Source organism: Physeter macrocephalus, chromosome 6 (assembly GCF_002837175.3).
Source record: "Physeter macrocephalus isolate SW-GA chromosome 6, ASM283717v5, whole genome shotgun sequence".
In the NCBI taxonomy this organism is placed as follows: domain Eukaryota; kingdom Metazoa; phylum Chordata; class Mammalia; order Artiodactyla; family Physeteridae; genus Physeter; species Physeter macrocephalus.
The window spans coordinates 46,792,815-46,815,024 of NC_041219.1; the positions used below are offsets into that span (position 1 = coordinate 46,792,815).

Genomic DNA, 22,210 nt, shown 5'->3' on the forward strand with positions numbered 1-22,210 from the left:
CCCCGCCCTCCGTGTGCGCATGTGGGCTGGCCTCGGCGTGCGTGCCGGCCAAGCTCCGACCCGCACACGCCTGCGCAGGCCCTCTCGTCTCCCCCGCCGCCCGTCTACTGGGGCAGTGGAGGTGGGGAGGCCAGGGTGTGACTCTGGCTCTGTCACTCACTGAGTGACCCAGCGAGTCCGCCCCTCGGGGCTCGACCTCAGCACCTACACCTGGCAGGTGAGGACGGCAAGCCTTCCCTCCCAGGGCTGAGGGGAGGATCAAAGAAACCCCACACTCAACAGCGTCTGGCCCAGGGCCCAGCCTGGAGTAGCTGCTCAACGAATGTTAGCTTCCTACCCTGAGGTTACAACCAGAGAGGGAAATCCTGCCTCCTGCCCTCAAATCCAGAGCCAAGGTGCCCCCATGTGCCTTCCCAGCCTTTTATGTGGGAGAGCCCCTCTCTGGAGAGGGGGGCAGAGAACCTGCCTGTTTTCCAGGTGCAGGTAGTTAAGGCACAGGCCTTGGAGAGGCAGGGGGCGGGCAGCAGAAGGTGCCGAGAGCTTGGGCTGGGGCGCAGCTGGGTGGCCTTACTTGGCGACAGCGGGATGACCACTGGGCCTCTCCGTGGTGGTGGAGGTGGGACGTGGCATGGGCACTGGGGGCTGTGTCCCTGAGAAATGGACCCGGCCAACCAGGCTCCAGGGGGCTTGCAGGCCCTTCCCGTCTCTGGGGGCCCTGATGGGACTCGGAATCTTGGGCCTCCCGAGTGACCCGGGCCCTGGAGACCTGCTGGCCGCACCTGCCCTCTGGGTAGGAGGAGGAGGCCGAGCTGGGGCTGGCGTCAAGCCTGGATGGTCACCCGCTCTCTGCGCCCTCAGGGCAGGTCTCTCCCCTGTACCGAGCACCCCTTCAGTCTCCTGTGTTACCCTAGACAATGTTTGGTACAAGAGGCTCTTTGGGCTCCCCTGGGCGCTGACCAGCCCATCCCACAGGTCTCGCTGCACTAGGCTCCCCCACGCTCCCAGCAGCTCTGTGGACGGCTCCCGCGCCCTCGCCTCCCACGTGCAGAACTGGTGCTGAACACTGGGAGTCGGCGCAGAGCAGCGTGGCTGGTAAGCGGCGGGGCTGGTGGGGGCCGGTGGGTGTACTCCAACCCCCCGGCAGGCTCAGATCTCCATCCCAGCCAGTCCCAGCCCGGGCCCCGCACAGCCAAGCGCGTACTCGGCTCTCTGGCTCCCGCCCGGCGCTCCCCGTCTCCAAGAACGCTACTCCACCTGCCCCAAGGATGCATCCTAGGAGGCGCCTTCCCCCACCCTGCCTGGGGCCCAGGGCCTGGTCTTGCCACTTCCTTAACATCGGATCCTGGGCCGGTTCTTACTGCTGCTTTTCTGGGCCAGGCCCCCAGTGTCCTCCGACGGGACCTGCACAGGCTCCCCAGTGGTCCCTCTCCTCCAGACCGCTGCCTCACTCTGGGCAGCCGGCACCTTCGGGCTCACGTGGTAACGCTAAGAGCCAACCTTCACCCTGGGCCTCCTCTGCCAGGCCCTGTCCCGGGCGGGGAGGGGGTGAGCCGAGCGAGCCACCGGCCATCAGCCTGTCCTTGCACCCCTTCTATGGTGCGCGCGGCTCGTTTCTGCCGTGCCCACCTCGGCTGTATCGTTCTGAGGTTAGTACGTGTGAGCTGTAAAGTAGGAGATGTGTGGAAAAGGTGACAGCAAAGTCTAGCCGGTCCTTTGGGCTAAGATGGGGGCTAGGGACTGACGTCTACAACACAGAGCAGGCTGGCCTGGGTGGGACTGAGAGCTTCGGCCCCAGGCGTTTCCAAGCAGAGGCTCCTGGGTGCTGCTGAGGGAGGCTCCTTGCCTGGGTCACTCCCCCCTGGCCCCATCTCCAAGTGCCTCAAAGAACAGCTTCACCTCTCTGTCCCCAAGACCAGAGGCCACCCAGGCCTGCTACTAAGCCACTGCTGCTCAGGTTCAGAAACCAGACAGTCCTGTCCTCTTGCTTGACCACTGGATCACCCCAAATGCAAACAGCAAACGTGAGCGGGGTTGCAGCAGCGGCGGTCTCTTCCGGGTCTCACCCAGCTCCCACCCCCTCCCAAGGGCCAGAGGAGCTGCGGTCTGAGGGCAGATTTGGTTCTGCAGGCCTGCCCCGTGAGGCCACGCCTCACCCAGAGGCGCACACTGCCAAGGGAAGCTGGAGTCTGGTGAGGAGGGCAAAGCCAAACCCCAGAGCGCCGTTCCAGGGATCTGAAGACTTTCTTTTCGGACCCTGTGAACCCTCCGGTCTCTCCCTGTACCTGCCTCTCCAAGAGGCCTCTCCTCTCCACCTGGAGAAACAAGGGGAAGGACACCTCCCTGTGCAGCTGACATCGCACCTTCTCATCCCCTAACCTCCACGGGCCTCACAGAGCCCCAGGGGCAGGGCCCTTTGCAGGTGGAGAAACTGAGGCTCAGAGAAGTAAAGGACCTTTTCTAAGCAGGATTAGCTACATGATTTGTGGGACCCAGTGTGAAATAAAAATGAAGGGCCCTTGTTCAAAAATTGTTAAGAATTTTCCGACAGACAGCCGAGCACTCAGCCAACCGTGGGCCCTTCTGAGGGCAGGGCCCCGGGAGAGCACACAGGTCACACAGCCATCGGGAGAAGCCAGTGCTGGAGCCCAAGACTGCGAGACTCCAGGCTGTTGAGTGAGCCAGGCCTCCGGGGGGGATCCTCGGGGGCAGCCTGCAGTGGGGCAGCAGAGCCAGTGGCCTGAGGGGGCAGCGAGGTGCGCCCACGGGCCTCCTCACCCAGCGAGAGGGGAGAACTCTCACCCACAAGGCTGGGCTGGCGAAGGGGGGAAGGCGGGGCACGGCGTCGGGGGACTGAAGTGGGAAGGGGTTTGGGAGTGAGCCCCTTTTCAGCAGACGGGAAATCCCCAGATGCGTTAAAAGGCCAGTCTTTAGTCTTTCCCTGGGGGAGTTCCGCTTTGGGCCAAGCCCTGGGACACGCCCTGGCACAGAGGTGGGGCAGATGCCGGGGTGGGGGGTGTGGGGGGGGGAGGGGGGCGGTGGCAGGGGCAGCCACTCAGCTGGGCCTGCCGTGCAGCGCGGCCAGGGCTCGACTGGAGGGCCGGGGCTCGGACGGCAGCAGGACGCCCCTTGAGTTGGCGCTGGGTGCTTGCACCACCCTAGGTCTGGGGCAAGGTCCGGCCGCAGCCACTCAGCTGGACCTGCCGTGCAGCGCGGCCAGGGCTCGACTGGAGGGCCGGGGCTCGGACGGCAGCAGGACGCCCCTTGAGTTGGCGCTGGGTGCTTGCACCACCCTAGGTCTGGGGCAAGGTCCGGCCTGAAGGACAGTCTCAGTCACAGCGTAGTGGCTGACACAGGAGCTACAGGGGCAGAAAACACCGCTCGGAATGCTGGCCCCGCAAGCTCGGGCAAGTCCCTTCACGTCTCAGAGCCTGAGCTTCTGGCTGCATGTCGTGGAGATGTAACATCTGCCAGCTGGTCCTTGCAGGGCCCAGACGAGGTGCGCATGTGACGGTACTCGGCGAACCGTCATAGCTGTGACCGCACACTCACTCCTCGTGCCACCCTTAGAACGCCCGCCTGTGGAGCCTCGGTACCCAAAGTCGGCTGCTGATTCACGTGACCCCTGCTCTGCGCTGGGCAGACGTGCCTGACACCCAGTCCCTGGTCTCTGGAGGTCTCAGCCTAGCGGGGCAGCGGACGGTTCCCTCCTCTGTCCAACCAGCAGTCTGGGATCGACTCCTTTGGTGCTGGGTGGCCGTGAGAGAGGAGCTGGAGAGGAACCCGACACCGACCCAGGACTCGGGGGTCAGTGGTTTATCAGGGGAGACAGAGAGGGCCCTGCCTTGCCTTTCTCGCAGGAGCCTGGGCTCACCGCCCAGCGCTCAGCCCACCCCCACCCCGAGCAGGGTGGCTACCACGGCCCAGCCTCCCGCCTTTGTCACGACTCAGGAGGCCCCTCCCGAGCTCTCCTGGCCCCCCCGGCTCTCCCAGGCCCTGGGCTTCCAGCTGGGCGGTGGTCTCCCCCAGTGACTACTCACTCTCCAGGCGACCCCAGTGCCCAGCACCCAGTGCAGCACCGGCACGGCGAGGGGCCTGATTTCTGCTGAATCGGCAGATGAAAGAACAGGACTCTGGAGGGCCCGTGAAGAATGAGAGGAAGCGAGGTGACTGAGCCCCTGTCCCCTGCCGGGCCTGGTGGGGGACAGTGTCGGAGATGAACCCGACAGCACGGCACCACGAGTCTACCAGCAGCAGCCACAGTCACGGGCGCCGGAAGGAAGGCGACGTGGAGGTGGAGGTGGGCTGGGCCGAAGGGCGAGAGGGCGGGAGGGGGCTCAGGCCTCGGAGACCGTCTGCAAATAGCGCGACACGCCGACCACAGGGCGCCAAGGTGAGCCGCCTGCACCGAGCCGCGGGTCCAGAGGCCCGAGCGCCACGCTCAGCTCCCGACAAGCTGTGGGATTTTGGGCGAAGCGTCTTCCACCTGCAGCCTGTCGACCGCGCGGGTTTCTGGCCCCGCCCCCAGGGGCTCTGAGAGGTGGGCCAGGTGTGGGCGCAGCGACCTACAGAGAGCCTGCGAGCCCGGGGTCTGCCCTGCCCCTTGATGGCGTCACCCTGGTGGCGGGAGTAGCCCAAAGCCCCTGCCGAGATCTGTCAGGCCTCAGTCGGGGCTGGTCCACCTGCCTTTCTGCCACCAGGATCCCCTGGAGCCCGCTGTGAAGAGGGGTCGGCTACGGGCTCTCCCGGCCCAGCCACGGACTCCCTGACCTCTGACCCTTTCCCCTCAGTTGATTCCTGGGGCTTCTAGGATTCCCATCACTTTGGGATAAAGGCCACGCTCCCCGGCAAGGCCCTTACACAGTGGCCCTGGTCTCCCCGGCTGCCCAGCCTCTACATGCTGGCCCCCCGACCTCTGGATCACCCTGCAACCCGTCACGAGCACCGTCAGCAGCCTTGTGTCCCTCACCGAGCCCCACAGCGAGGCTGATCTTCCTCACGGGGTCCCTCTGGAAAGTGAGGAGAGTCAGGCCGACAGAAGTGGCTTCCCCGGCCACCCGGCCAGGAGTGGGAGCGGGGCCGCATGCCCGCCTGCCGCGTGCCCTGCTCCTATCCGCCCTGCCCTGGGTCCCCGCCTCTCCACGTCTGCCCAGAAGCCCCTGCGCCGCCTCGGTCGCGTCCACTCCTCAGCACCAGCTGCGGGGGACGCTCTAACCCATGGTGCTGAACAAAGCCGCCCCAGAGCGCCTGGGCCTCTGAGTGGAGCTGGGCGCTGGGGTGCAGGCTGGTGGCCGCTGTGATGGTGACAGTGCGTGTGGAGGTCCTGGGGGGAGGAGGTGGCTGGGGGCAGGGGGTCGTGGAGGCCAGGGCTGCAGCCCGGCGAGCAGGGGGCTCCCAAGCCTGAGCGTGAGGGCAAACAGGAAAGGAGGCCTCGCCAGGCCCCACCTGGCACCCAGCCCCGCCCTCCGCCTGAGGCCACTTCATCTCACAGTCCTCGAGGGGCTGGCCTGGCCTTGGAGCACGTGGCCCGGTGACCGTGAGCTCCCCTCGGCCCTCTGCTGACTGCAGCCTGGCAGCGAGGAGGTAGCAGGCCAGTGGGTCCACGCCAGCCCTCGGGGCTCCGCCTGCCGGGAAACTCGGCCCTGCGCAGGGCCGCTCGCTGTGGGGTCGGTTTCTGTCCGGAGAACTGTCTCCTGCAGACACCAGGGGGCTTGGGATTTCAGGGCAAGGCTTTCTCACGGGCCTGCCCGGTGAGGGCTGTTTTCACACAAGTGCTCGGAGAGCAGAACCTTCCAGACCTGAGGACGGTGCCCTGCAGTCTGTGGCGAGAGCTGCAGGGGCTGAGGGCAGGGGAGAGGTGAGCAGACCCTGGGGGCAGGTTTCTTTGTATGCTTTGGGGGAATCTCGAATGGCCCAGATGGACATGGAGGTTTTACACTGAAGCAGACGGCAGAGCAGGGCCACGGTAGCAAGCCTCATCCCTGGCCTCTGCCTCTTGCCTTTACTCTGACAGTTAAGTGGAGGGGTGCTGAGGGCAGACAGGGGGGCTGCAGGCAGCCTCACCCGTGAGGCCACCCTCAGGAGCGAGGGCACCGCGTCACATACCCCTTCCACAGAAGGTGCAGGAGGCTTGGTAAGCAGAAGCAGCCTGAGAAAGGTCACTGGCCGGTGACCTTTCCTTGGTGCTACGCCGCCCCTCCAGCGGTGTGTGAGCGGGGAGGTTTGGGTGTTAGACCCTTCTCCCCAGAACACCCACCAACAGCTGCCAACACTCTCCGAGCTCTTAGAGCCAGCCCTGGGCAAAGTGCGGGGAGACAGGCCCGTCACCAGCCCCCATGCCCTGGAGGGAGCGCGGTGTGCGGCGGGGGTACAGCAGGATGGCGTGGAGCTGGGCCAGCCACTCACCTCCCTGCGCCTCAGTTTCCTCATCCGAAACGCTGAATGGCACCCTTGCAGGTCCTGGGAACACTGAATATGTCTAGGCACACAAACACTTAGCCCCAAGGCTGCTCAACAGAGGGGAAGCCTCGTTCCAGATTCCTGATGGCTGCCCCAGGGACACGGGACAGCGGGCAGGACAGGCGAGATGACAGCCTGGGGCTGAGGAAGGCAGGGCCCAGCCCCCGTGCGCAAACCTCCCTGCTTCCGGGTGGGGCCTTCAGCACTGGTGTGTGCCCCCCACGCCTCCTCCCCCGTGACTTCTTGGGGCCAGGGCCGGGGGCAGGGCGGAGCGAAGCTGGCCCTTGGGGTCTGCATCTGCCCTTTCCACCGTTCCAGTCTGTGAGCTGGGCGGGCCTCCTGGAAGGGTCCAGATTCTGGGCACCTGGCTGGCCTCTGAGAGGTGCTTATTCACCCTTCTCGTTCTCCAGGTCCCCTTGCTGACTGCATCCGCCCACCTACGGCCTGACCAAGGTCAGGCAGGCCCCGGGCTTCCCGCCTCACTGCCTGGGCCTCGCCGTCTCGAGGCTGTATTCCTTGCTGGCGGTAAAATGCTAGCGGCCAGGGGAAGAACGGGATGGGACGGAGCACCTGGCGGTGCCACACACACGGCCAGGTGCCGCGCGCCAAGGCTCTCACCAGCCTGCTTCAGGGTAGGGACTTCAACCCTCTCTCTGCAAAAGAGAAAGCCGAGCCTCAGAGACGTGAGGGCGGTGATGGGGGCGCAGAGCCCAGGTCTGGCTCCAGGGCCTGGGCCGGGAGCACAAACCAGAAAGAGGAGTCACTGTTAGCGCAACTCCCATCAAGTGTGCCTGCTCTGAGGACAAACACACAGTTCTTAAAAGAAAGATACAGCCCGGCTGAGCAACCCCAAACCGCCCCAGCTTCCTCGGGACAGACCAGGAAATCCCGCCACGCAAAGCCCTGAGCTCTGGCTACGCGTCGGTCAACAGTCAGCGGCCGCCACCTGGCCTGCCCTTGGCTGGAGCCAGCTGGAGACACCCACACGGAGGCACGCGTGGGCTTGAGGGGCAGGCCCTACCCGGGTGGGCGGGACGGGAACCAGCGGGCAGGGGCGCCGAGGCGCTTGGTCATTGTCATCGGTTTCTATGCTCTGCGGCTCCTCTGAAAACTGTACTGAGAAAAAAAGAGGCGCCTTGGCCTCTTTGGGGCGCCTTCCATTCGTGGCTCTGGTGGACAATCAGTTATCACCGCTCCAGGGTCCTCCTGAGCGTGGCTGGGCAGGGGGGCCACGCTGACCGGCAAAAACATCAGCAAGTGGGCATGGGGGAGGGGCGATCAGGCAGCCAGGGACACCGAGGTCACATCCCTGAAGGGACTGGGGACCCACGTGGACCAAATCCTGAAGGAAAGACTTAAGGCAGGACAGAGAGGGGACTGGGGACAGAGAGGGGACCGGCGGACGGGGTGGGGCGGCTGGGGAACACGGTCTCGTGGATGAGGTTCAGGCCCGGAAGGAGTGCGCAGGGCTCAGGTGCGCCCCAGCCCACGCTTCCCGGTAGGCGCGCTCTGAGCCCGCTGTCCCCACAGCTGCAGGGACCCCCTCCACCTGCAGTCCCACCTCCCAGAAGCCGCCCTCAGGGTCTCGGGGAGGGCGTGCCCACACCCACCACTCCCGGACCCTGCCCTTGCCCCACTCTCCTCTCTGGGGGCTGGGAAAGTGGCATTCAGAAGTGTGCTGTGTGTCAGCTGCCCGTGGAGGTGAAGTCTCCCACGGCTTTCACACTTGATGAGATGAGCCCACAGACCGGCTAGAATCAGACTCAAATTTCGTCTGAGGCCCGGATGGAGGGGAAAGCTCTAAGGCCCCAGGCTCCAAAGGAAGCCAAGGGACTTACGGCTGGCTGCTCTGCGCCTTCTCAGGACAGGGGCTGCACTGCCCCCTCCAGCCAGACCTGGTCTCCAGAGCGCCAGGATCCCTGGTTCTGCCCAACTCACAGGGGGGGCTGTGGGTGAGTCCCATCCTCTCCGAGCCTCGGTCCCCCCACCCGGGGCCAGCCAGTGCCCTGCCTCCCCTCCTTTCCTCTGATAAGCCCTGCCTGGCACCCTCCCTCTCCCCCAAGTTCGAGCCCCCGACACAGCTAAGTCACCAGGTCCCACCTCCTTCCACCAGCCCACGGTGCGTGTGTGTGACAGGGAGAGACTGAGGACGTGTGTGTGACTGAACCGAGGACAGGGGCTCGGAGCCTCAGCCGGGGACCCCAGCTGACCAGAGACCAGCCGCACGTGGGATCAGTTCAGTGACAGGGGTGAAGTCTGACCACCCCGGTTCTTCCTGAACACGAGCTCAGTGCCTGGGGCTCAGCCCTGTTGGCAGGGAGGCTGCGGCTGGAGGGGAAGGGGCCTTCCCCGGGCCGCAAGGTTCACCCGCCATCTCCCTCCAGCTGGCCTTCCTGCTGAGCCTGACCCGGGGACCTGCCCTGTGTCGTCACCCCCCTTGCCTCAGATCTACCCTTCCCACTGCCAGGCTCATCCAGGCTCCAGCTCCCGCCCTTTCTCTCCTCGTCAGACACCTGCCTGCGTGAAGAGTGAGCAGTGAGGCCCTACTCATCCCGGGGCACCTCCTCCAGGAAGCCTTCGTTCCTGCTCCGAGCCAACCAGCTTCTCCTGTGCTCCTGCTTTGCGCAAGGCCCTGCACTGTGTCCCCAGGGGCCATCAGAGCTGGCACAAACTTGACCTCTGTCCCTGGTCAGGGGGTCCCAGACTCGTGACAAAACAGGGCGCTGGTGGACGAGGGCAGAGCAGTTGGGGTGGGGGAGGCAGGGAAGATCCAGTTAGGTCTGGATAAACCTTTGCCAGGTAGAACTGTGCAAGATGGCACCTGGGTATAGGGTGGCAGGTGACATGACTCACTGATGCAGGAAGCCTGGGACAGGCTGTGTGTACGGGGCCTGAGGGACAGGTGGAGGGTGGCTTCCAGGCGGTGACTGAATGTGTGGGTCTGGAATTAGGGGTTGGACGAGGTGGCCTGGGACACAGGTTGGTGAAATTAGGAGACACCCAGGGACCCTAGAGATGGTGGCTGCACAAAAGAAGTGGTGGGTGGGTGAGCCCTGAGTGGACAGAGTAGCCAGGAGCTGGGGAGAAGGAGTGTGAGTGTCAAGAGAAGTGACCTCTCAGGGTGGCTGCATGGTTATACGAGGCTGGGGACAGCAAGGGGTTTAGTCTATGCCCCGCAAATGTCAGCCACTTTTACCGTCATTGCCGCGCTCTGCCCGTCTTCCCCTGCCTTCCAGGTCTCCGGCCCCTCTGGCCCCCATCCTGGAACTCTCTCAACAGCTTCCTTACCGAGTGCTGTCTTATGTGTGCGCCAGGCCCCAGCCATCCTTCCTGTCCCATCGTTCCGCTCACACCCCCGTCTTCTGAGGCCAGCCAGGGAACGTAGGATGGCGTCGTACCCATTCAATGGAAGGGGAACCTGGGCTCCCTGCGCAGAGGTGCAGAGGCGCAGGGAGATGGGGCTGTGCCAGCTGTGGGAGTGCAGGGAGAGGAGTTCCAAGCTACCTTTCTGTGCCTCAGTTTCTCCACCAGTAAAATGGGAATTACTTTAGCGCCAACCCTCTAGGTGGCTGGGAGGTGGGACTGGGGACAGCGCAAGACCCAGAGGGAGCTGGGACTAAAGATTAACATTGCTGTGGTCACTGGGCCTCGAGCACAGGTACCTACCTCTGCTTTCCTGGGCTTAGGGGGACCCTCCAAATGGGCTGGCTGTGAATCTGCTTTAAGGAGGGAAGATTCCACCTGGAATGGATGCTGCGCCTACAAATCTGAGCTATCTCCTGAGCCTCAGGCCTGCTCCTCTCCTGACTTAGGGCCCTGGACCTGGGAGTGAGTCCACAGGCCTTGAACCTTGGCCCAGACCGCTGCTCACTGATGGCGTGGCCTGGGCTGTGTCTCTTCCCTTTTCAGGGCCTCACTTCTTCGTCTGTAAAGTGGGGACAGCCGCCTCTCGGGGCTGTGGGAAGACACTGGGGGTGCTGATTGGGAAGCAGAGAGGGTGAGCCGAAGGGCACGGACCGCCTGCGGGAGCGGTGGGCGCTGGGGAGGCTGCAGGGGCTGCCGGAAGCCCGCCGAAGGGGCGGGGTGGGCTTTCGGGCCCCATCCAGCGCCCCCACACTTCCAGCCCTGCGCTGGGAGACTGGTGGTCCTGGGGATAAAGCCAGTGAAGACAGCAGATGTGGGCTCTGTCTCAGTGGAGCTCGCAGCAGCCAGATGACCTGGAAGGTTCTTCCCGGCCCAAGTTTGAACCATCTGTGGTCAGCAGAATAACAGCCCCCTAAAATGTCCATGTCTTAATCCCCTGTGACCCTATGTGGTATAAAAGACTTCGCAGATGTGATTAAATGAAGGAGCTCGAGATGGGAGATTACCCTGGATTATCTGGGTGGCCCCAATGTGGTCATAAGGATCCTTAGAGGTGGAAGAGGGAGGTCAGAGAAAGAGGTGTGGTGACAGAAGCGGGGTCAGAGATGCAGGGCTGTGGGATTTGAAGATGGATGAAGTGGCCACCAGTGAAGGAATGTGGGTGGCCTGTAGAAGCAGAAAAGGCAAGGCAATGCATTTGTTCCTAGAGCTTCCAGAAAGAACGCAGCCTGTGCTGACACCTTGGCTTTAGCCCAGTGAGCCCCAAGTCAAAGTTCTGACCTACAGGAGATAATACATTTGTGTTATTTGAAGGCACTAAGCTTGTGGTAACTTGTTAACAGTAGCAATAGGAAACTAACACAGCATCTCTCCCAAGCATACTTGTGGGAAAAGAGCCGACTTAAGACCTGGAGTTGACAAGTCTGACTCACAGTGTCTCATCAATCTTGCTGTAAGCGGGGTCCCAGGCGGCCTGTGGTAAACTTAGCTGGGGACTCAGATGTTTCACACAAGTCAGCTGGCCAGATAATTGAAATTTATCCCTCCAACCCTCAAATCCAAACATTTTAACCGATTTTGATGGGAATCTAAAATCAGTTAGATGTTTGAGGCCTCTTTAAACATAACTGTACCTGTTCTTGGCCTGTGCTCAGTGACTGGGGGTAGCTGGAAACAGCAATTACTGGATGCAGCTGAGACCCCGAGAGTGGGGCAGAGCCACCTGGCCATGAATGGCCCCAGGCCACGGTGCTGCCAGCCCTGTCCCTTCAGGGGAGCCTCTGAGAGCCCCAGGCCAGCAGCCAGCGCCGTAACGAGGGAGCGACGCTGCCGGAGTTCAGCCAGCGTTTGGGTTAGTGTTTCAAAACCTGGAACCCCGTAGCTAAAATGCTGGCCCCTGGGGAAACAAAAGCAGGCAGGTTCCCGGAGAGGAACCGAGAGGCTCAAATGTGGGTAAAGGGTCCCACACATTTTGTATGAAGCTCTGATTTTTGCTTACATCCTGGTTCTTGGCTGTGTTAAGAGGTGAGACTGCTAATTAAACGACTTGCAGACATCTAAGGGACTTGTAACCTCTGCAGTCTGGGCGCAAAATATTTCTGAAATAGTTCTGGGTCAAATAGCCTATAAAAGCACATAAAACCTGAATTCTCCATCGCCATTTGGGGAAGGGATATTGGGGCGAGCAGCCTGCAGTGAGGAGGTAGGTCACTTACCCTCTCTGAGACACGGGAGGGGCTTTCGCCCTGGGCCTGCAGGACAAGCCTGTTGGTGAGGTGTGGTCACCACCGAGTGGCGAGGATGGGCGGGTGCTCACGGAGCCTCTCCGAGCTGGCAAGAGCTGTCCTGCGCCCACTCGCTTGCGGAGGGGGAAGGGAGTCCTTTCTCTCAGTCCTGTCTGACCCACCCTAAAAACCAGCTCCAGCCACACAGGAGATAATCGGCACCTCAGGGCCGGAAGACACCTGCCAGGCCATCTCAGCCGCCAGGCGACTGCAGCACACGTGCCCTGCTCTGATGGAGCCGTGTACCATGACTACAACGGGTTCTGCTCACAGCAGACCATTGTGGGGCATTCTGGCCCCCAGGCTTCTCTCACAACAGTCCCTTGTCTCTGACCTCCCACGCTGGCCAGCGCAGCAGTCAGGGGAACCCAGTGTCTGACCCTGCCGTGGAATCCTCAGCGTCTCGGCTTCCTCATCTGTTCCTGGGCCACAAACAAGCTCCTTCCCCTCTGTCTCTTCTACCCCCATCCCCCCCCCCCCACTCCACCCCCGCCCCAGGACCTAAAACAGGGCTCAAGCGGCCCTCCAGCCCCAGGATCCACTGGGATGAACTGCCTGTGCTTCCTTCCACAGGCTGGCGACGCTGACCCAGCTCCGTCTAGGCTGCTCTCTCCACACGGGGGCCGGGCTCTGAACGTGATGTCCCAGGTGTGCTCTGACCAGTAGGGCAGACTGGGGTTGGCCACCTACCTCATCTCCACTCCTTGCCTCTATTAACCGAGCCTGGGAGCAGCCAGGCCTCGTGGGGTCTACCAGCTGGGCTTGAAGTCCAGTAGGATCCTAAGTGTGTACCGCATGGGCTGCTCTCAGAGGAGACGGGTGCTAAGAGTTATGAGCTCTTGAGGGAGGAGCTCACCTATGCTCTAGAGAGTGCCTTTCCTGGAAGCTTCCGAGGAGAGTGACCTAGTGCCAGGCGTGTGGTCTTGGCCGCTGGCCCCTGTCCCCCTGTTGTAAGTGCTGTCAGGAGACCGGAGTGGGGAGAGGTCTCTTCTGTCTGTGGGGCAGGACAGCTTCTAAGGGGGTGGGGCTGGGGACAGAGCGGTGGGAATGCAGGGGCGGCCAATCAGCAGCCACCTCCCTGGCCCTTCCTGCGCCTGGCACCAAGCGCCCCGATCTGCTGCCTCCCAAGCTCGGGCTGAGGGGACCTCTGTCCTCAGTGCTTCCTCCTCACCGCCCAGACCCTGCACCAGGATCTGGCTCTGAGCCACTCTCTCTGCCAACTCTAACTAGAAGCAGCAGGTACCCGCCCACCTGCTTGATGCCAGCTCAGCTCGGCCCTCGTCTGTCACCATCCTCTTGCTGGGAAGGGTGCTTGGCACCTGGGGGCCCAGTTCCTGGTCCTGCCCTGCTCTGGAGCTCTGGCCTCAGGCAGCAGTGCCCACCTCTCCTGTAAGTGAGGCTTAGGGGCCCGGGCCCTCTTGGGCCTCAGAGCACCAGCAGCTCTTAGGTTCCCATCACCCACTGCCAGCCACCTCTTCAGAAAGTCCTTGGTACTGACTCACCCTTTTGTGCAGGGCAGTGGACACGCCGCCTGATTGCTGGAGCCTCTAAGCCCACCCCTTCGTGGTTTCCAGCTCTTTCCAGGCCAACCCAGACGGCCCAAGTCAACGAGACAGCCTCGTACAGAGAACTTGCAGAGAGCGGGCTTCTAGCCTGAGCTTGTCCCTGTGTGACCACAGTGAGTCCTCTGGCCTCTCTGGCCTGTAGCGCTCCCACCTGAGAACAGGGCTATATCTGTCCTGCCCAGCACGGACTGGGGGTTCACAGAGCTGTCGGCCAGCCCGTGGCCTCCTTTGCTCCTCAAAGCCTCGCTGGGGGAGACCTCAAGCCTACTCCCCAGCACTCAAGGCCGCATCCCTCCCTCAGCCCCACTCAGACTCCTCCCTAGATGCCTGGGCTCCTCTGAGGTCCCTACGAGGACCACAAAACTAAGTGACCTCTCTGGGACCTTTAGGCTCTGACCTCCACGGTCCCGTGACGCCGACACTTAAGGTGGCCCACGTGGCCATGGCCTCTGGGTTAAGCTCAGCTATGCAGGGTAACTTACGTGTGACCTTGGGCAAAGCCAGGGCACCCCAATGAGTCTCAGTTTCCTCCTCCGAGACGTGGGAGATGCACCACCTGACCTCACAGCTCCCAAGGCTGGCGTGACCTAACAGGAGTGCCACAAAGAAGGTCGTGACAATCCCGGGTGAGCCGACAGCTGTGCTCCAGAGGCCGGGCAGCTAGTGCCACCCGGGGGCCAGAACTGGCACTGACTGAGGGCCAGAGGAACGAATGAATGTGGAGGGAGATAGCTCTTCTGTTCTGCAGGCCGAGCGCGGTTGCAGAGCAGTTATCCTCTCCTTTTTCCTCACCCTGCCCGGGGTCAGCCACGCCAGCAGGCCTCCAGCCGCCCAGAGCGGCCCCAGGTGTTTCTGCGCAAACCTCCCTAGAGTCTGGATCCAGCCCAGGGCAGTGCTCAGAGCGCAGCTGACATCACATGGACCCCCCCAAGGCAAGCGGGGGCCCGAGGCGGGGGACTGGGGAAAAGTGGGCCGAGACTGCCAGCCCAGTGGGCTTGGGCTGGGGTCATTCACGGACTGGCGAGCCTTGGGGCCAGAAGGGGCTGCCAGGTGACCCTGACCGGTCCTCCCCTCTCTGGGTAGCAGATTTCCCAACTATAAAGCAAGCAGGGTGGACTGGACACCCCTGAGACCCTGCTGCCCCGAATCTAGATGTAGTTTTTTTCCCCCTGGACGTGGCTCCTCTCTGGCGAGGAGACAGATAAGGACGTGCTGCCTGAACCCCTGTTCTACACTAACACCCACTTTGCTTCTGCGTCTCAGCGTTGCTTTGCCGACCCTGGAATCCTAACTGCACACGTGGGCATTACTGAGAGTAGGGGGCGTTTACAGAGCACATCTCCTTACACGCAGAAGCCACAGACATTGGCTCTGGATTCTTTGCTACAAACACACAGAGAAATACATGTATTCGATGAGGGGTAAAAACCTTAAAAAGGAAAAAGTGAGTTCACACCTGGAGCAGAGCCCCTGACACTCACCCACGGCACGCACGATCACACACACGTGGGCACACCACACAGATAAACAGCCCCCGCACACGCTCACACGCCAGCACAGCTCTCACAGCCTGACATACAAGTACGCGTACAGACACCGCACACGCCAGCACATACCACACACACACACACACACACACACACACACACACGAACAAAGGTGCAAGTACAACAAAGGAAGTGGAAGAAAAGTGTTACCCATGAGTAGCCGCCGTTTCACCCGCTTGTCCACATCAGCTACTGACGTGGCATTGAACTGAGAGCGCTCAATTGCAGCCTCATCCTTTTCTAAAACACAAGTAAGGGACAAACACGGAGCCGGTGGTTAATGAGAGCCCACTTCCCGCGGCCCAAGACAGTCAGCCTCTTGGCGTGGCGCACACAAAGCCAGCACAGCACGCCGGGCCAGCGCGGCGTCCTCGCCAAGGGGCTAATCCCAGGAACCTCCAGATGGCGTGTTCAGGGCAGAGCGAAGAGGCGGCAGGGCGGGGGAGGGGGCAGAGGAGGGACGGCCACGAAAGGACACGGATGGGACACAGGGCCCATCTGCAAACAAACACGGGAGGAGGCTGAGGTCAGAGCAGACAGGACCCACGTGCGCAGGGCCGGAGAGGTGGACAGCTCCGGCGCGGAGCTCGCGAAGACCCAGGCAGCTGCAGACACCCCGGCTCAGGCTGAAGAGGCAGGCCCAGGACAAGGCCCAGGACCAGGGGATAGGACCCGCGAGGGCCGGTGATGGATGCGCCTGGACAGCAGACGCCCTGTCTCAAGGGCGTGAAGATGTGTCAAACACTCATGCAAAATTAAGAACAAAACATACGGGGGGACAAACACGCATACACTCGACAGTGGATCCAACCGAACAGACACAGAGAAACCAGGGGGTCGATTTGGGCAGCGCTGGTTGCCTGCTTGTCTATGGAGGACTGGAGGAGACACTCAAGCGCTCAACGAGAGGCTGCAAAGAGGGGCGGCCGTTTTAGGAGCGTGCAGAGAGAGACAGCCGGCCGGGCAGCCGGGAGCCGCCGGGGTGTTCCCCGTAGAGGAGCACGTGAGGTTAGCTGGCTCGCGTTTCTTTGCTCCGTGGCAGGTGTGTGGGGACATTCGCTCCCGGGGGAGCCCGGGGCGCAGTGAGCAAAGGCAGATGAAAGGTCCTCCGGGCCAGCAGGGAGTAACGGCCCAGGGCCCAGGAACCGGGTCTGGGAAGGGATTTCTAAGGAGAGGGGAGGGGAAGGGGCAGGGTGAGGGAAGCTATGTTAGAGAGCAGATCCAAGCAGGGACCTTCACGTGCAGCAGACACTAAAGGATAAAAAAATAAGAGAGGATGAGCCAGGTGGACAAAGACAAGAAGTGTTAGACGAGGCTGGGCGTGTGTCTCGCCGGCAGCTGTCTGCGCTGGTCCAGGGGCTGGAAGAGGCAGCTCCACTGCAGACGCAGACGCTGTGGGAGACCCCAGCAGACGAGACAGGAAGGGGGCCGGCGGGCCGGGAGAGCCCCCGGGGGGCAGTGGAGACAGGGAGAGAGGTGGGAGAGGAAGTTCTAGATGGGATCAGGCTGCAATAGAGACACTGGTCTGAGACCGGGTTCTGCTTTGATTTTTTTTTTTTTTTTTTTTTTTTTTTTTGGTTCTGGTTTGGTTTGGCTTTTGGCTCTGAAAATAATTAACGAACGTCAGTTATCAGACAAGACAGGCAATCAGGGACCATCACCAGAAAAGCAGGAGGAATGAGATAAAATGAAACCCCAAATGGCTGTCTGAGAGGAGAGACCACACAGAGGAAGGAAGAACCACGCAGGCAGCACCTGGGACGACAGCCTGGACTGGGGCGCGACCGCTGGGGCCCGGCCCGGCCCCTCCGCCCGACTCCCCGGGGCACAAGTTTTTTTTTTGGTTCTTTGGTTTGGTTTGGCTTTTGGCTCTGAAAATAATTAACGAACGTCAGTTATCAGACAAGACAGGCAATCAGGGACCATCACCAGAAAAGCAGGAGGAATGAGATAAAATGAAACCCCAAATGGCTGTCTGAGAGGAGAGACCACACAGAGGAAGGAAGAACCACGCAGGCAGCACCTGGGACGACAGCCTGGACTGGGGCGCGACCGCTGGGGCCCGGCCCGGCCCCTCCGCCCGACTCCCCGGGGCACAAGGGAGCAGAGTCACAGGGGACGGAAGGGGACAGCATGCTCCGGGCTTCATGGCTCTGCTGGCTTGACAACCCTTTTCTGTTACTTGAAAGTCCCTCAAGAAATACCTCTGAGTCGATAATTAAAAAACAGGGCCCTTTTTAAAAAAATGAATACGATAACTGACTCGCAGGGGGTTGCTGAACTTTGCCAGTGTTGACGAGAAAGAAGAGGATGAACTCTGGGCACCGACTTTGAAATTCCTCTTTTTCTCAGTTAAAAAATAGGCTGTTATTTTTGAGCGGGGAGAGAACTTACTAGTGATTATAACTTGAGATAATCACAAATACTCAGGCTTCCCCTTGGAAATAAGGACCGGGAGGACGGAGGTGACAGAGACTGAAACTGACACTCTTGTTAACAGGTGAGGTGACACCCGAGGGGTGTCAGGAGGGGGCACCCGAGAAGAAGGGCTCTAGGTGGGACAGGAGGTCCGGCGAGAGGCCCCGTAGCTCGGGAGTGGAGAGCAGTTAAAAACACCCAGACCTGACCCGGGATTCACACCAGCCCTCTCCCGCCGGTGTTCTAGACAACCAAGACTGAAAGCAGTTTTCTGAGAAAACCTCTTGGTTTTCCAGATGCTGTGGGCAGCTCACACCACCAAGGAGGTGGAGATGCAGGCCGGCCGAGTCTCCGGTGTGTCTCCACATTAGGGGAGGAAACCCCTGTGCTTCAGGAACAGAAGCTGCCCTCCAAAGGTGCACACACCACCCTCCTCCCCACAGATCACCTGCCTGGAACCACCTGCACGCGGAGGATGAGGCCCCTCAGAAAACCCGCAGTGACACAAAGCAGAGGCGCTTGGTCTGGGTGGATGGGCGACCCTGGGACGTGTTCACAGGAAGCTCCCCTTGGGGTCGCCGGCCTGCCCCGTCAGCACCATGGGGTGCTCCCTTTCTTCTTCCCCCTAAGCTTCCTTCTTGGAAACCAGGATGCAGTGGGGTGTGGCCACTTTCGGGCCGCACGGACACCCCGGGGGGCAGGGTGGCGCAGAGGGCTGGTGCTCGGCAAAAGCGCTTACTCACCGGTGCACGTCCGACCGTCTGCGTGCAGGGCGTACTTCTGGTGGCAGCCGCACATGGGGCCTGTGTCCGTGTCCTCACAGCTGTGCTGGCAGCCTCCGTTTCCATAGTTACAGGTTACTAGTTAGGCCCAAAGTGTACATACGTGTGCATAAACAGAACGACAACAAAAATGATTAGTTTATCGCCGTTGGTTGTTTCTTTAAGGGATGGGGGAGGAAAGTGGGGACATGAGACGGTCAGTGCAGAGGCACACATTTCCCCGGACATCAGCCCCTCTGGGGTCTTGGATGGAGTCGCTCACTCCCTAGAGGCGAACTGGGGTGGGACAGAGAATGGACTTTGGGTCGCCTGGGCTTCGAACAGAGCTGGCACACAGCTGATGCACTCAGATGGTGTTAGTTGAAGAAAGGGATAAGCTAGACAGTTTTATCCTTCCTAGGTTGCAAAAGACACTTTACAATAGCCTGTCCTGATGGGGCAAAGCGTCTGTTAATACCAGGCATACCCTTCAAGGGGGTGGGAGGGGGCAGGCCCACGTGAGGGGTGGCGCTCCTTAGCTCTCGCAGACCTTTCTTTCTTTTGCTTACGTCTTGGGGCACGTGGAAGGATGTCCCCACGGACGCCTATTCCCTCCAAGTCCCAGCAGCCACCTCAATCTCTATCCACTCTAAGCCCTAATCCTCCCAAGGAAATGTCCAAACAGACAGAACATATGCAAATTAACGTCATCTCAGATGCAGGTTTGAAAATGACCTTTTATTTAAACGTGTTACATAGTGTGCAATGCCTACGGCCTGGAGGAGCTGCTGCCCTTCAGCCCAGGATCTTAAAATGTTTCACAGCATCAGCGACCCGGGTCGCTGAAAAGGGGGCTGAACAAGCAGGAGCCCGTCTGAAGTAGGGAAAAGGAGAAATTCAAGTTTATTGAAAAGAAAACACATTGTTCTCTCTTCCCAGGGTGAGGGATATCGCAGAAGGAGATCCAAGATCTCCACGGCAGGGCCTCTTGCTGTCCCTGCTTTACTCCGCTGTAAGATGACAGGGTGCCCGTCATCTGTATGCAAACGGTACGCCGGGGCCTTGGGGACAGGGTGTCTTCCTGGAGACCTTACCCATTTGTCCAGAATTCTATCTACACTCTGAATTTATTTGAAAACCCTAATGATGATCAGGTATGCAGAAGTAAATCTCAGCCCAACCACAGTCAGAGGGGCAGAAAATTCCAAACTGGCAGAGCCTGAATGATGTTTTAGCAGGTGACCCCTGAGCAGGGCTGGGGCCAGAGGGAGGTCACGTGGTGGCAACTCCCCGGAGAAGGATTCCAGGTGTTTCAGAACTGAGTTCTGCAGCTGCGTTTCCCAGGTACTCCTTTCACCCAGAGAACGGCACGGAGGCGCTGGGGTTTCCAGCCTGAGTGACGCTGGCCCTGTCAACCTGGCCACACGCAGTCTCCCTGCCAGGTGGGGAGGACGCAAGGAGAATGGTTCCTGCTCTTTGTCTCAGACACTGTCCTCAGCGACCAGTGGCCCTGGTGGGCTGCCTCTTCCACAGGGAGCTTATGACCATCCGGAGGGACCCAGCCTCCGGGACGACATTTCAAGGACGTGCAGAACTGCTTCAGGAAACAGCTGCGGCTTTGTCACCAAGCCCTCTGGCCCCTCTGTGTGGGAGTGTCTCTTCTCCCAGCGTTTCTGGGTGCCCGGCAGCCTGGAGTCAGGGTCTCTCATCTCTCTGCACAGGAGGAGCCTCAGGGAGGCCGAAGTCCCAGGGGGTGAGGGGAGAGCCCCACCTTGGGCTGGACATCATGTGCCTTTCCGGACTGAGAAAAGCCCCATTCAGGGTGGGCAGGGGTGGACCAGTGAGGGGCAGTTCTTTCCAGGCTCTGGGCTCCAGGAGATGGACGGCACCCTGCAAGTGGCTCTACGGAGGACACGGGCCTGTCTGAGGCAACCGGAGCGAGGGCCCCTTTCTCTGGCCCCCTCTATACAGGCCCGCGTGCATCTCCCAGACCACAGAGGCCGAGCTGTGAGCACGCGGAGAGCCTATAGCACGTACACGGACGTAAATACTGGAGCCCCGAGCTCCGGGAAGACCCAGAGAAGGATGGAGAAAACCTCCTCTGGCCCTGGAGTGAGTCCTGGGCTCTGGAGGGAGGAAAGTTTGGGCAGAGTCCCCTGTGGTCCCGCTCGTTCATAGCGGCTGCCTAGGCCAGGCCTCAGACCCCGACCCAACTCCAGATCTAGAATTTCCTGGGCCTCAAGCGAGCTCAAGGGCTAGAGGGAAGTCTCAGAGCTAACTTTACGCTAATCCACATTAACCACACAGAAGAAACCAAAGCCGACGGGGTGGACAGCCAGGGGCGCCGTCCCTGGGCAGGAGGGCTGCAGGGCAGTCACCCACTCGGTACTGGACCCCCACACACCTTGGCAACACCCAGCCACTGAGCAGAGAGGGGGGCACTCTATCTGCTTTACCAAAAGTTCGGGGTGCGGGCTTAGCTCTTCTCTGTCCGGGTGGGGTGGGGGAGTCTTGGCCGTGCACAGAGCCCTCCTTATCCCTGACCTCTCAGATCAGGTTGGTCCCTCGGGAGATGCTCGCTGAGCAAACCGTCCCCTTGTAGCACTTGTAGCACTCGCCCCACACGGAATTATAGGATTAGGCAGCCAGTCAGTCCGTCCCAGACGCCTCCTGGGGCCCACAGCTCTCTCTCCGGCACCTAGCTCAGGGCTTGGCCAGGGCGGGCGTCAGCCAGTCCTGCTGACCGAAGGAATGTGCTTTCCTCCTGGCCGAGCCTGTCAACAAGTCTGCCCACGCCACATACGCTGGTCCTTGGCCTTTGTCCTGAGGAAGCTCGGATTACCCCACGGGGGGGACCGGGAAGCTGGAGTTATCCTTCTCTGTTCTGAAGGCTGCCAGGTGGCAGGAGGTTTCTCTGCAGCTAAAGGGATCCATCTGGCGTAGAGGACGGGAGGGCCTGGGTTAGAGCCAGGCAGTCCCCCGTCAACAGCGTCCCTGATTGGTCCTCCCCTTGGTGACAGCGTACGCGTTGATCGCTGCGATCCCGCAGGAACGACTAGGAGAGGAAGGCTGGTCCACGTCTGGGACCAACCTGGGCAGGAGGAAGCGTCTTCACCTCGGGGAATGGACGAATCAGGAGTGGGGGCTGGAGCACGAGCTCCCTGGTGACGGGGACTATGTCTGAGGCATGCGGGTCCCCGAGGTCTCGATGACGGAGGACAACTGGAAGAATCACGATGACTAGGGACGACGGGCTGGCAAAGGCCAGCTGTCTTCTCCACAGGATGAAGAATGGAAAGAAAGGCCATTTTCTTTAGGAGAGCTGGTCAGCGTCTGTCTCCCGGTTCAGTGGCCAGCCTGGGAGTTGGACTCAGACTCCTTCATACCATTTTTCTGCGGCAGAAAGTGGGCCTGGTACGAAGTGCTTGTCTCTGGCCAGAGATGGGCAGCCCTCACACCAGCCTCCCTCCAGTCTTTTCAGACGCACAGCAAACATCGCATCAATCTGGGCATCCTGGCTGCGCAGAGAGCAGAGGCCACATCCTGCCACTCCCCACCCAGTGCTGGGAGGATGCACCGCGTTCGAAGCTTTTGAGGACTGCGTTCAGCCACTGTCTCACTTCGTTTGCTGGCTCCCATTCCTACCGGGGAGTGTTGGGTGACCGCATTAAGAGGCTGGATTACGCCTGCGTCCTGCAGGCTGACCTCCAAGCTGGTCCTGAAATGGCACCTTTGACCAGAGGCCTCATTCAATCCAGATTTCCCAGGGTATCATCATCTACAGGGGGCCTTTCAGGGCTAGGCTATGAGATCTG

The 22,210-nt window shown here is 61.0% G+C and overlaps 1 protein-coding gene across 2 annotated transcripts in view; it reads right to left on the reverse strand.

Moving 5' to 3' along the window:
* The window catches only part of SCUBE1 (signal peptide, CUB domain and EGF like domain containing 1), a 137,741-nt gene that overhangs the window by 42,898 nt on the left and 72,633 nt on the right, over nucleotides 1–22,210 (reverse strand). The window contains exons 6-7 of one of the 2 annotated variants that reach the window (XM_024127390.2): nucleotides 18,378–18,494; nucleotides 15,367–15,456 (exon numbers count right to left, since the gene is read on the reverse strand). In XM_024127390.2, the coding sequence (XP_023983158.1) occupies nucleotides 15,367–15,456; nucleotides 18,378–18,494 (207 nt within the window). The remainder of the gene's footprint in view (nucleotides 1–15,366; nucleotides 15,457–18,377; nucleotides 18,495–22,210) is intronic. The other variant, XM_024127391.2, reaches the window with a different exon arrangement.